This window comes from Cervus canadensis, chromosome 3 (assembly GCF_019320065.1).
Source record: "Cervus canadensis isolate Bull #8, Minnesota chromosome 3, ASM1932006v1, whole genome shotgun sequence".
NCBI classification, from domain to species: Eukaryota; Metazoa; Chordata; class Mammalia; order Artiodactyla; family Cervidae; genus Cervus; species Cervus canadensis.
In genome coordinates this window covers 99,340,553-99,355,150 of record NC_057388.1, presented here as the reverse complement: position 1 = coordinate 99,355,150, position 14,598 = coordinate 99,340,553, and the positions used below count along the sequence as shown (strand labels likewise).

The 14,598-nt window shown below is 44.6% G+C and overlaps 1 protein-coding gene across 2 annotated transcripts in view; it reads left to right on the top strand.

Annotated features, from left to right (window-relative positions):
- The window catches only part of DENND11 (DENN domain containing 11), a 51,923-nt gene that overhangs the window by 22,237 nt on the left and 15,088 nt on the right, over nt 1-14,598 (top strand). For both annotated transcript variants that reach the window (XM_043463895.1, XM_043463894.1), the window contains exons 3-4: nt 24-182; nt 11,731-11,884. In XM_043463895.1, coding sequence (XP_043319830.1) covers nt 24-182; nt 11,731-11,884 — 313 coding nt within the window. The remainder of the gene's footprint in view (nt 1-23; nt 183-11,730; nt 11,885-14,598) is intronic.

Here is a 14,598-nt window from a genome sequence, read left to right as displayed (position 1 = left end):
GCTACATGTTGGGTCTCTTTTAGCTATTTCCGGAAGGGGCCCTTCTTCGGCCTGGCCTGCTTCGCCAACATGCCGGTGGAAAGCGAGCTGGAGCGTGGTGCGCGGATGAAGTCCGTGGGCATCCTGTCTCCATCCTACACCCTGCTGTACCGGCACATGCACTTCCTGGAGAACCAAGTTCGGTGCGTGGGCCACGGGGCGGGAGGCGGCGGGCCGGCGGTGATGGTGATGAGCCCTCGGGGTTAAAGGTCGTGCATCGATCAGAGCAGTAGGTGCCTCTCCGGGAACTTCCGTGGCCACGTTTCATGCCTCCGGCGGTGGGCTTTATATTTCAGCCTGCGTCCTGCGTACTGATCCTTCACACTCGAGTGAAAGCTGGGGTCTATTTTGCTTTCAGTTTAACACTATCATCAGTTTTGTTTAATCAATTTGTTGACATGTACAGTGATCTTTACTTCCCCTCAACCACAATTAAACCTCCCTTCCAACTCCCACCCTCAACTCTTTTAAGACCTCATCATTTATTATTTGGAGTAATCGTTATCATGGGAGGGAATTAATAGGAAGGGAATTTTTAACAGAAGCTGCAAAACTGTTACTATTTCATATTTTTCCCCATCATGTGAGTAACCTAATTTTATTTCAGATTTTTGAGAAAGAAGTCTATCACTAATCCCTGAAGCATTGTTAAAATTTTAGCACATTTGCCTCTTTTCTGGTATGCGCGTGTGTGTGTACTTTAAAAAAATATTTATATACTTGGCACCATACACTATACATACTTTAACATCCCATCCTTTTAAAATGTATCATTATTTTAATTTTTTATATAACTGTCTTTCTTGATCAGCATCTTTGGAAGAATATGAAATGTAGTTTGCGGGGAAGATGTTTATTATTTAAAAATTAGTTAAAAGTACAAATGAACTTTTAAAATTCTCCCAAATCTTAGCACTTAGTAAGATGAAATATCCATTGTCAATATTCAGTGAATGTCATTCTAAAAAACATAATTTTCCAAAAGTAGAATTGGTTTAATGTATTTGTATATATCAGAGGAAAAGAGTAAGTGAAACTGAAGAAATTGTCAAACTTTGAGTATTTTTTTCACAGTAAGATGTATTATTTCTTGGAATATTCTGCCCAAGTTAAAGACAAGACTCTGAAAAACATGAAGATACAGTGTTATTCTTATTGAGAAATGGCATATATACAATAAAGTATACAAATCTTTGTGTAGGTGTCATTGGTGTTTTTAGGTTGTGTTTTAGATGTAGACAGTCAGTTATGTTATACTTTTCCCCATAACTCCTCCCCTAATTTTTTTCTTAACTTTATATATTGTGAGGTTTATTACATTTAGCTCTGTAATCATAATTCCCATGATTCTTAAGTCTCATTTATGTGTTTACAACCACATCCCTGGCTTAACTGTGACTTACTGAGCTCCTGATACGTTTCTTGGTTGGATTTTGCCATCAAGCACTTTTTTTTTGTCATAAAAGGATCGTGGGTGCTGCCTCCTCTGAAATCTTGCATGCTTAATGCTGTTGGTCTTTCCCCTTTACTCTTGGCTTGGGTATAAGATTCTTATATCTTTTCTCTTCTCTTCTCAGGATGCTGTAAATACTGTTCTGCTGTCTTCTGATATTGGTTATTTCAGAAAAGCCTCTGTTGTCTAGGTCCCTGTAGATGCTTTATCTGTGATGTTTCTGAACTTTTTTTGTTTTTTGTTTTTTGTTTTTCTGGAATAGTTCTTCCTTTTTGATCCAGAGACATGATTTAATTTCAGGAACCTTTTCTTCTACCATGAAATACTCAACTTTTTCTCTGCATTTTTCCTTCTTCTTCAGGAACACCAGTTATGCTCAGGTTTTCTTGCCATTGTCCTGCATATTTTTCATTTTGATGGTTTAAAAAATTATTTATTCATCTTTGGCTGCACTGGGTCTTCTTTGCTGCGCGTGGGCTGTCTCTAGTTGTGGCGAGCAGGGGCTACTCTCTGGTTGGGGTCCACGGGCTTCTCACTGCAGTGGCTTCTCTTGTCGAGGAGCATAGGCTCTCGGGTATGAGGGCTTTGGTCGTTGTGGCATGTGGGCACAGAAGCTGTGGCTCACAGGCTCTAGCACACAGGCTCTGTAGTCGTGGTCCACGGGCTTAGTTGTTCCACAGCGTATGGGATCTTCCCGGAGCAGGGATCAAACCCGGGTCCCCTGCATTGGCAGGCGGATTCATAATGACTGGGCCACCAGGGAAGTCCCTGATGATTATTTTAATAGCTGTCGAATGTTAGAGCTGTCCCATTAATCCACTCCCTTATCCCCTGTGGTTGAGCAGTTGGCATGTTTCTAATTTTTTTTTTAACTGCTCCTCTACATTTTGGAGCTGTGATACATACTTTTCTGTATTTGAAATATTTCCTGAGTTTTGTGTCTCAGAAGTAATACTGAGAAAAAGAACATTTTTATTGGGATCTTGACACTTTAAAAAAATTATTACTCCTTTTGAAAAATTAATTTCCCAAGGAGGCAATACATTCTCATGGTTCAAAAGCTGAAAATTATAAGGAGGTATTATGTTAGTTAGAGTCCTGGCTAAATGGTGGTTAACAGAGGCCCTGAAATACGCTGGTTCAGATAAGACAGAAGATTCTTCTCCATGAAATGGCCTAGAAGTAGGCAGGTGTTCAGGGTGGGCAGCCTACGTTCCCACAATCATCCGGGGCCCACACTGCTCTCCTAGGAGAGATTTTTGTGTTCTCAGATGCCCTTCTCACCTGTTGAGAGCTGCTCACCACCACTAGATCTGCATTGCAGCCCACAGGTAGGAGGGAAAAGCCAGAGGTTCCATACATAACTTCTCATAACCCACGGTCAAGTCTTCAATCACAAAGACACAGCTGACAGCAAAGGACGCCAGGGAGGGTCGTCTCTGGCTGGGGGGCCTTGTGACCAGTTAACACGGGGGGCTCCTGTTCAGTATAGGAAGAAGAATGGTCTTAGGGGAAATTTTAGCAGCCTCTGCTTCAGTGTGCCCCCCTGGCAACCCAAGTATCTGTGTGTACTCTTCTTCCCACACACAGAGCACATTCCTTCCATCCTGAGACATCAGAGTCTCATCCAGTTAATGCTGGCAGTCTAAAATCTAAGGTATCTGTGTGATATGAGGCAATCAGGATATGGTTCCTCTTATTCTGAAAAGCTGTGAAGGAACAGTCAAGTCCTCCACTCCCCACCTCCCAAATGCAACATAGAAGATAGAGTAGGAGCCGTAATACAAACTCCTGTTTGAAAAAGAATGAGAAATACGAGCGGTCATTAGATCATAACGATAATGGAATTCTGCCCAGCAGGGATGGCAAAGACCTCCTGTAGTCACAGAGCAGGAGCTTCTGGCTACACTTTGGTTCTGCTCACTAGAATCCCCTTGTCCATTTTCCTCCCTGGCTCCCCACTTTGCCTTCTAGGGGATTCTTTATCTGTTTCCCACTGTAACTGCTTTTAAATTGAGCTTTGGAGAACTTTGGAGAAAGCTGCATAGCTTAAGAACATGTTTCCTGTGTGTGTAGGTCTGGAAGTCTAATGGTTTCTTTAAGGGACCAGAAAAGTCCCAGGCTTACACAAGGCCAAGCATGTGGCAGTCCAGACCCCTCAGAAACTCAGCAGGCTCCTGGGCTGTTTGCTTCCAGTCAGTTCCAGGTCAAAATACCCACTGCCAAACATCTCTCCTGGGTCTGAGCTTTTAAGTCAGCGCACTGTGGAGTAGTTCCTGCTCTTTGCTCGTGGCCAACCCATCTTTGCCTCATTTTAATGGCAACTGTCTTGAGACTGTAGCCTAAATCTGATCTTTATAAATGAACTGACGTTCATGTCTGGTGGAGAATAGTTAACTGGAGAATTTCTTGGAGGCTTTGAGAGAAAATCTTGGCCTCCTGCTTTTTGGGTCCAGAGAAATTGGTTTTTCCAGTCCCATTGAGTCCCAAATGTTTTGAGTCGCAACTAATTCATATTCTGGAACTCAGAATGTACACCCTTATGCTATATTTATTTCTGCTTGCACGCTGACCAGTTCTTGCTTGTTTTTATCTTAACTCTTGTAGTAGCTCATTAAAAACATTGAGGAGCCGTCAGTACCCTGTTTCTCACTGTTTGCCCTAAAGGCCCGAGTTCAGATGACACATGGCTTATCTTACAAGTTATTGACGCTCTAGTGAAGTTTTTTTGCTGCAGTAATAACAAGGATTACCAGCTTGTCAGTCTGCAATGTTTATTTTCTTACCATTTTTCCTTGCCAGCTGCTAAGCCAATGCACTATTGTTGATCATGGAAACTCATATCTAAATATCATTTTCTACTTTAGCTGAGTCCAGGCTAAGTTGCTGTAAAAAAGAGACCCAAAATACAGAGACAGAAGTACAACTTTTCTGGCATGATAATTCCAGAGAGAGGGAAGTAGTCTGGTGTGGCAGACTTTGTTCCACTGGGTCATTTTGGGACCCAAGCCTTTCTGTTTTGTATCCTGCCATCTCCTAGAATATTGTCCTCACCCACATGGTAAAAACTGATTCACCGTTAGCAGGTCGTGTCCCAGGCTGCCAGAGGGGGAACATTGCAGGAATCCTAGAAATTGAACACGTAACTTCTGCCCACATTTCATTGGCCAGGTTTTAGTTACTAGCCCCACCTAGCAGCAAGACAGTTTAGGAAATGGGGTTTTTAACTGGCTGGTCATGTGGTCAGCTAAAATCTGAAAGGTTCTATTACTAAGGGAAGAAGAGAGTGGCAGTATCAACCACTGGCATTAAAAAGCAAAACATTCAGAGTTCCCACATCCATCCAGTAATCCTGGTCATCGCGCTCATTTCCCTTGCATCTTTCCTAAGCTCTTTGTTTATACATATACAAATACAAATGTACATTCTTATTTTCCCCCTTTCATACAAAAAGTAGCATATACACATTATCTGCACCTTGCCTTGTTCATTCAACCGTGTATCTGGGAGATCTTTTCATATTCATACACAGAGACCTTCTTCACTGTTTCTCACGGTTGTATTACAAAAGAACCTTGCTTGCTTTATCAGGTCTCTTCAGTTTAGTTCAGTCAGTACGTCATGTCCAACTTTTTGTGACCCCATGGACTGCAGCACGCCAGGCGTCCCTATCCATCACCAACTTCCAGAGCTTGCTCAAACTCATGTCCATTGAGTCAGTGATGCCATCCAGCCATCTCATCCTCTGTCGTCCCCTTCTCCACCTGCCTTCAATCTTTCCCAGCATCAGGGTCTTTTCCAATGAGTCAGTTCTTCCCATCAGGTGGCCAAAGTACTGGAGCTTCAGCTTCAGCATCAGTCCTTCCAATGAATCTTCAGGACTGATTTCCTTTAGGATGGACTGGTTTGATCTCCTTGCAGTCCAAGGGACTCTCAAGAGTCTTCTCCAGCACCACAGTACAAAAGTATCAATTCTTTGGCACTCAGGTTTCTTACTGATAGACATTTGGTTGTTTGCAGTCTTTTTCTGTGGTGCTGCTGCACTGGATACCTGTGAGCAAGTATCCCTTCACACATGAGCAGTATATGTGTACATTAAGTTTTTAGAAATGAAATTGGTGATTCAAAGGGCATGTGTATTTCTAATTTTAATAGATACTTTCAAGTTGCTTTATACAGAGATTGTACCATTTCACATGCCCAGCAGTAGTGCAGGAGAATACTGTTTGCTCACAGCATTGCCCACACAAAAATACAACTTTGGATTTTTGGCATTCTGATGCATAAAGCACAGTTGTTGTTTCTGTTCTGTCAGTCATGTTTGACTCTTTTGTGACCCCATGGACTGTAGCCCACCAGGCTCCTCTCTGTCCATGGGATTTCCTAGGCAAGAGTACTGGAGTGGGTTGCCATTCCCTTCTCCAGGGTATCTTTCCGGACCAGGGATCGAACCCACATCTCCTGCATTGCAGGCAGATTCTTTGCCATCTGAGCCACCAGGGAAGCCATAAAACACATTATAAATTTACATTTTTCTTAGGAGTGAGGACAAGCACCTTTATATGTGCTTGAGGTATTTATATTTCTTTTTCCATGAACTGTTCCTAGCCTTTGCTACATTATATTTTGGTCATTGGTCTTTTCTTATTAATTTACAGTTCTTTGTATAGTATGGAGATTTATTCTTTGTGATATAAATGGAAAATATTTTTCCACTTTGTCATTTGTCTCTCTTAAAAAATTATTTGTTTATTTAGGCTGCGCTGGGTCTTTGTTGCTGCCTGGGCTTTTCTCTAGTTACTGAGAGTGGGGGTTGCTGTCTAGTTGGGGTGCGCAGGCTTCTCACTGCAGTGGCTTCTCTTGTTGCAGAGAACAGGCCCGAGGGTGGGTGGCTTCAGCAGTTGCAGCTCCTGGACTCCAGAGCACAGGCTCCATATTTGTGGCACATGGGCTTTGGTGCTCCATGGTGTGTGGGATCTTCCCAGATCAGGGACCAAACCCATGTCTCCTGCATTGACAGGTGGATTCTTTATCACTGAGCCAGCAGGGAAGCCCGCTGTCATTTGTCTTTCAACATTCCTTTTTGTTTGTTGTGCAGATTTTTCTTCATTTTCTTTTTTTCTTCACTGTATTCAGTACTTTTATATGGCTTAGAGATTTTGAATCATAACTAGAAAGGTTTTCCAGCTTGATGATTAAAGAGAGCTCAGATAACATGAGAGAAGGACTTGCATGAGAGCGTATGAGGAAAGAACATAGTGATAGAAGCCCAGGTGTACCCAGGGATAATACATGATTGTAGCAGTGACTTCTATAAAAATTCACTAACTTGTTTTTTTAAAATACTGAATCTATGTTTTATATTTATTTTTACGTATGATACCCTAACCTTTTTTGTTAGTATTTCATCCACAACTCTTGACGTCTCTATCTCCCTAATTAGTCTTTCCTATGATTCTTTTTTATTAATCAGAATATATTGGAGAACTGCTTTATAATTTTAAAGGATTAGTCAGAAAAATGAAGAGGGCGTGTTATAAAATAAAAGGGACTTAAACACATAACCACATTTTTTATCTTGCTTAGATCATGATAGAAACTACCAACTGTAACATTTAGGGGACAGTTGATATAATTTGAAAGTGGACTGCGTATTAGTTTGTGTTAAAAGCATTATTATTTTGTTGGGTGAGATAATGGCATGGTAGTTACATTATTTTTTTAAAAGATTTTATTAAAGATGCATACTGATGTATTTATGGGTAAAATGTTATAAGGGATCTGCTTTATAACATTTCAGGAAAAAGAGTGATGGGCATTGGGAAGGATAAAGTATAGCTGTAACAACCATATTGATCAAATATTGACTGTTGTTGAAACTAAGTGGTGGATAATGGGGTCTATTATTCTCTTCTTTCTACTTTTTGTGTATGTTTGAAATTTTCCATATTGAAAAATTTAAAAAGACTAAATAGAAAATTAACATAGAGTTATTACAGAAAACTGAAAAATGGGCAAAGGCTAATGGGTTAAAAATGAACATGATCCCACCAGGCAGACCTATCTGCTGTTAACATTTATATCCTCCTGGTCTTTTCCCCATGTGTAAATATGTCCATACACATTAATTTTTTAGAAAAGAAGATTGAGGTCACTCAGTGTCTAAATATTCTAACTGAAAGATATTTAACCTTTTACTGTATCATGAACAAGAGTCCTTATCATCATTCTGGTGGTTTCCAAGCATTTGGGGAAGATCCCCTGGAGAAGGAAATGGCAACCACTCCAATATTCTTGCCTGGAGAATCCCATGGACAGAGGAGCCTGGCGGGCTACAGTCCACAGGGTCCCAAAGAGCTGGACACGACTGAAATGACAGAACACAGCACACAAGCATTTCAATATATAGATGTATCACAATTTAACTGTTTCACTGTTTTATTTGTAAGATTTTTTTTTTTTGATGTGGACCATTTCTATAGTCTTTATTGAATTTGTTACGATATTCTCTTTTATGTTTTGGTTTTTTGGTGAGTCATGTGGGATCCGAGTTCCCCGACCAGGGATGGAGCCCACACCCTCTGCTCTGGCAGGTGAAGTCTTAACCCCTGGACCACCAAGGGAGTCCCTGTTTCACTGTTTTTGTAGCTTTTAGGTGGTTCTTATTTTTCACCACCATGAACGTGAATATCCTTACAAATAAATCATTATTCGTATCCACGTATGGATCCTTAGGCCTTGATCCTGGAAATGGAATCATTGGGTTGGAGGGTACATCCAGGGTATGCAGTTTTACACACATGTCAAGTGACCTTTCCGAAAGACAGTACTGCACCAGCGATAAACGGGAATGCCTGTTTTTCTGTACTTGCAAGGCCAGAAGACAGAGTGGTTCAGACTGGTCATGAGTGTCAGAAGTGAAGAAGTGGCATTGCTGTGCAGAGGTATCCCTGATGCTTACACTGGGCGCGTGATGGCCCGGCGTGCTGGGGGAAGGCAGGGCTAGTCGCAGTGTCGGTGTGGCCGTACAGCTTTCGTCATATTAGTGAAGGGGCTGTGGGCTTAAGCAGCAACCCAGTGTCTCTGGTTCTTGAGAAGAATGCTTGACGTGACTCAGATCAGTAGCACACACTCTGCCAGTTACCCTCTCGTTTTTACGTTGTCATGGCTCGTGGGCAGTTCCCGTAGATGCTCGGCCTGTGCGTCTTCATCTCTGCCTTGTATGTAACACCCTCCTGAATCATCTTTGAAACCCATCTTATCTTCTAAACTCTCAGGCTTGTTTCAGTACTTTTTGGTTTATCTTGGTGTTACGGTTTGATAATCACTCTTGCTCAATTGCAAAATCTATATTGTGTTTAAATTTTCAGGCTTTCATAAAACGGCTGTGTAACACGTATCCGGGAACTGCCAATTTATATTTATGTCTGTGTCCGTGGCCATAGTCCGTGTCCTTGTTTCATTCTGTTCCATCAGCCAGTGGTATCTTAGGCTGTCAGAGGACAGGATTCTGAAACTACCTTTTAGTGTAAGAGATTCTAACTTTGTAGTGAGCTTTTCTTTAGACTCTTGGTTCAAGTATAGAGTTTGATGGAGTCAAATAGGTAAGACCATTAATTGAGAAGCAAATCAGCAAACAATGAACCTAGAAAATATAGCCAAGATGATAGTATTAAAAATACAATAAAATGCTTCCCACTGTTCCTTTTAAGGAAATTAGGTCTTAATAAAATTACCCTTGAACTTAATTGTCTACATGCTATTTTGTAGTAATAAAGCTTTTGTCCCTTTGACATATCCTTGAGGGTTGTCTAAAGTCTGCCATCTTCTCAGAATAGCTGGACACAGCTTAGCCCTCATGGGTTTCCTGTCTAGACTGTGAACATTTGTAAGAGTGAAAGAAAGGATTATAGGGACTTTCCTGGTGGTCCAGTGGTTAAGATTCCACACTTCCAATGCAGGAGGCGTGGGTTTGCTCCCTGGCCGGGGAACTAGATCTGACATGCTGTGCAGCCCAATAAAAGAAAACCAGAAGTGATTATAGGCACACATACCCTCAGAGTCATTTATTATTACATCACACAGCTGCTTCCTTGGGCAGAGGTTAAAGTGTAGAAACCACCGAAGTAGAGAGCTGTCACTCAGAGAGGAGTTTATTTTAGTAATGATTTTTTGGGGTGTACTTGGTGATTTTTTGTTGTTGTTTGTTTTTAAAATGTAAATTTGCCCAAAGATCTCTTCCAGGGCTTGCCCTGAATCTTCCCCTGTTTCCCTACTGTTTCCAAGCCTTCCCTGTGCGCCTGGCTAGACGCTGCCCATGTGCTAGGGAGGAAGGAACCTGGGGTTTTGTGTGCTGTGCTTCGCCCTTCAGCCGTGTCTGACTCTTTGCAACCCCATGGACTGTAGCCCGCCAGGCTTCTCTGTCCATGGGATTTTCTAGGCAAGAATACTGGAGTGGGTTGCCACTTCCTCCTCTAGGGCATCTTCCCACCCAGGAATCAAACCCATGTCTCCTGCATTGGCAGGCGGATTCTTTACCACTGTGCCACCTGGGAAGCCCGCCAGGTATTCTATAAGAAGCTGAAATAGATCACAAACTGTCCTGGGCACTTTTTCTACTCAGCTCCATTTTCACCTCACAATACTATTGCGGTGGTACTGCTATCTATGGGAAGAAAAGCAGATTTCGGAAAGTTCAGTACTGTCACTGAGCGCTCACAGGGAAGAAGTGGCAGCTGTAGCCTTGACATCAGGAGCCGTCGGTCCCTCTGGAGCAGGGATGGGTGGGGAGCAGCAGGGTACCTGGTGGACCGTGCAGATCTGGAATCTGAGCCTTGCGTGACGGTGTTTGGGCGAAGCCAGCAGTGACAGGCTGGGGGCATTGCCTTCCAGTTGTCATTGTGCCAGGGCCAGCTGTAATTAGGGGAGCCTCCCCTGGCTCAGAAAAACTCTATTTTGATTCTCTTTCATTGCAGTATGATGGAAATTGTAGAGTTCTAAGGCCATTTAAATGGACTAAAAAAGTTTTAGTTGTTTTTTTTTTTTTTAATTTTTTCTTCTGTTCGTGTCCTAAGGCTGCTGTAACAAAGTACCACAAACTAAGTGATGACTGAGAACAACAGAAATGTATTGTCTTACAGGTCTGGAGGCTGGAAGTATAAAATCCAGGTGTCAGCAGGCTTGGTTTCTGCCCAGGGCTCTGAGAGAGAATCTAGTGGTTGCTCCTCTCCTGGCTTCTGACCATCTTGGCTTGTTGCTGGCTTGTAGACTTATCACTCCGATCCTTCACTTGCACACAATGTTCTCGCGTGTGTCTGTGCGTCCAAATTCCCCCTCTTACAAAGATACCAGTTGGGGCTTTGCTGGTGGTCCAGTAGTTAAGATGCCACACTTCCACTGAAGGGGGCACAGGTTTGATCTGTGGTCAGGGCGCTAAGATCCCGTATGCAGCGCAGTGTGGCCAAAAAATAAAAAACAAAGACACCAGTCATACTAGATTATGACCTCATTTTAAATTCAGCCTCTGTTACACTTTCAGCAAACATAGTGCCAAAATGGTACCCATGGTCCTCCTGTGCTTGACCTGAAGGCAGGATTGGATTCTCCATTGACCAAATGGTCCAGGGCCTTAGTGTAGCTTTCTTGGCTTTGGGATCAGTTGACAGAATTACCCACAGCCAAGTCTCTGCCACCTGTGCAGGATGGAGTGGGGGGAGAAAAGGTCCTGAGCTCTTTATTACTTGGTTCAAACATAAGCCCTTTGTGACCTCCAATAGTTGTTTTCCATTGTTTGAGACGTTGAGGAGTACGCTTCTTCTTATTCTTTCACAACAGCAAAGCAAGAAGACAAACTTGCTCTCTAAACAAAGAGCAGCTTTTAAGCAGGGAATGTGTGGTCTTCCAAGTTTCCCCCTTCTCATCACCAACTGCCATTCTCTGGGAAGCATCCTTCACTCCAGAACAATGGACATTAGTTATAGTCTGTTAATTCCTCCTGTTTCCCACGAGAAGGAGCTTGTGTCCACAGCACTGTCAGGGAGTTTCAGAGCCTATCTTAGAGCTTTTGCTAAGGAACTTGTAACATCGAAGGAAGTGTCCTAGGCAACCTCTGGAAGGGAGGCTTTTAGTTTATCCAGGCTTTTGCCCTCCCCCACCCCAAGCATTGCTGCCCCTGGGGCCGGGCAGTGAGGGCAGGGCTGCGGTCAGAGCCGTTCTCACTGTGCGTGTGTCTCGTGCAGACACCAGCTGGAGACCCCGGGTCATTACTCTCACCTGGCTGCCTTCTATGAGGACAAGAAGGGGGTGCTCCACGCCGGTCCGGGGAGAGGTGGCAGCCTGCCCCCCGTCTACTGGCTGCCTTCCATCCACCGATACATGTACCCCGAGATGAAGGTAGGTCAGCCAAAGCCTCATGCAGTCCCGGGCTTGGGTCTGGGGACAGTGGTTGCTGATTATTGTTTTCATGAATAAGGAAATTTGTGTCTTGGGCTAATGCCCAAAGTCTGCTTTTGATAGAATAGGATTGTAACTTCAGCATTTGGTTCTTATTTAAAACATAAGGCAAGTTATCTTAAACAATATGCTTTGTAATACTTCCATAATAGTGGTGCAAAGCCATATGGAGGGCCCAGTTGTGGTGGACTTCTGGGGGCGACGAGTGGATCTGATTCTTGTGATTGCTTCGGTTTTAAAGGCAGACATTTGAACTAAAAGTGAAGTGTTTGAACAGTTGAGATATTTCTTAGTTACCGTATTTTTAATATTACTTTATTGTATATTTTTTCTGAATTAGTTTGTACTAGAATATGTTTATTTACCATTAAGAGAAGACCCAAGCAAGTGTTAGATGTTGGGAGGGTACAAAGAGCCTCCCCCTTTCCCTTCTCCGCCAGCTCTGCCCTCCCCATCCTCGTTCACTTCCTCCTCCTCCATCCCCCTCCTCATCCCCCTCGTCCTTCATCCCTCTCCTCCTCCTCTATCCCCCTCCTCATCCACCTCCCCTCCTCCATCCCCCTCCTCCCCCCGCAGCCTCCTCCTCCTCCATCCCCTTCCTCCTCCATCCTCCTTCTCGTCCACCTCCTCCTCCATCCCCCTACAATCCCCCTCCTCTTCTTCCATCCCTTCCTCCTTGTCCACCTCCTCCTCCATCCCCCTACTCGTCCAGCTCCCCCTCCTCCCCCTCCTCCATCCCCCTCCTCCTCCCGCAGCCTCCTCCTCCCCCATCCCCTTCCTCCTCCATCCTCCTCCTTGTCCACCTCCTCCTCCATCCCGCTACCATCCCCCTCCTCCTCTGTCCCCCTCCTCCTCTTCCATCCCTTCCTCCTTGTCCACCTCCTCCTCCATCCCCCTACTCATCCACCTCCCCCTCCTCCACCCCCCTCCTCCCCTTCCTCCATCCCCCTCCCCTCCTCCATCCCCCTCCTCCTCTTCCATCCTCCTCCTCCTCCATCTCCCTCCTCCTCTTCCTCCACCCCCCTCCTCCTCCATCCCCTTCCTCCTCTTCCTCCATCCCTCTCCTCCATCTCCATGCCCCTCCTCCATTGTCCTCTTCCATCCCCTGCTCGTCCCCCTCCTCCATTCTCCATCCCCCTCCTCCATCCCCCTCCTCCTCCTCCATCCCCCTCCTCCTCTTCCTTCATCCCTCTCCTCCTTCTCCATGCCCCTCCTCCATTGCCCTCTTCCATCCCCCTGCTCATCCCCCTCCCCCTCCCCATCTTCCACCCCCTCTCCTTCTCTAACCCCCTCCCTCCTCCTCCACCCCGTCTTCCTCCTCCATCCCCTCTCCCCTCCCCTACAGGTGGCCACAAGATACTTCAGTGCAAATTTCAGGCTCCCTGGTAGAGAAATTATACCATGAGTTTGAGAGGACTCTGAGAAGGCATCTTGGAAGAGGCACTTAAGGTATTTAACGGGGGCAAAGTGAGGGATGCTAAGTCCAGGCTGAGGGAAGGCATGAGCCACAGTGGGGGCCATGGTCCAGCACTCTGCCAGCACCTTCTGTGCGTTAGACGTTCTGCGGACTCTCTCTGTGTCTGTGGCAACTCTCTTTAAAGTGGATTTTTTTTTTTTCAATCCATGTTTTAAAGGTTCAGTGACTTGCTTAAGGCCTTACAACTAGTAGGAGATAGAGCCAGGATATAAACACAGGCCTGGTGCCAAGGCCGGGGCTCAGTCCCTCCCACTCCATTGCCTTGTGGGGATGTGCGTGAGAAATCACAGGGCGAGTTCATGGGCGTGAGAAGACTGGTTTGACTGTGATGAATATCAGTGTCATCTGGCCAGGAGAAAAAAGTGGAAAAATAGGTTGCAGTCAGATTGGAAAGAACCTTAACTGTTAGACCATGGTATTTGAATCTGAATAAGTACTGGTTGGGGTCTCGTTAGGAAAACACAAACTATGCCAGGTATTTCAAACTGATTCAGTACAGAGAATCGGTAATACAGGAGTTGGAAAACCAAAGGCACAGAGAGGTAACAAAATAACCTAAACACTAGAAATACAGACAGTGGCGACCACCCTATGTTGGTTACCTGTTGCTGCATCAGAAGTTGCCCTCAAATTAATGGTTTAAAATGAAAGTGAAAGTCACTCAGTCGGGTCTGATTCTCTGTGACCCCATGGACTACAGTCCATGGAATTCTCCAGGCCAGAATACTGGAGTGGGCAGCCTTTCCCTTCTCCAGGGGATCTTCCCAACCCAGGGATGGAACCCAGGTCTCCCGCATCGCAGGCGGATTGTTTACCAGCTGAGTCACATCTCTCCGTTTCTGTGAGTCAGGGATCCAGGCTTTGCTGGGCCCTCTGCAAGACTGCAGTCAAGGTGTCCCTCACGACTGGGGGCTTATCTGACAGCTCAGCTTGGAGAATATCCACTTGTGAGTTCACATAATTGTTGGGAGGATTGAGTTCCTTGAGGGCTGTTGAACTGAGAGCCTTGCTGACTGTTTAGTGCCCCCGACAATAAACAAACACGTTGGGTCTCTCCAACATGATGGCTTCCTTCATCAAAGCCAACCTGTGAAAAAGTCTGCAGGCAAGGTGGAAGTCCCAATCCGTTGTAGTCATTGTGGAAGTCACAACACTGTAGTGTTGCCATAGTCTGGTG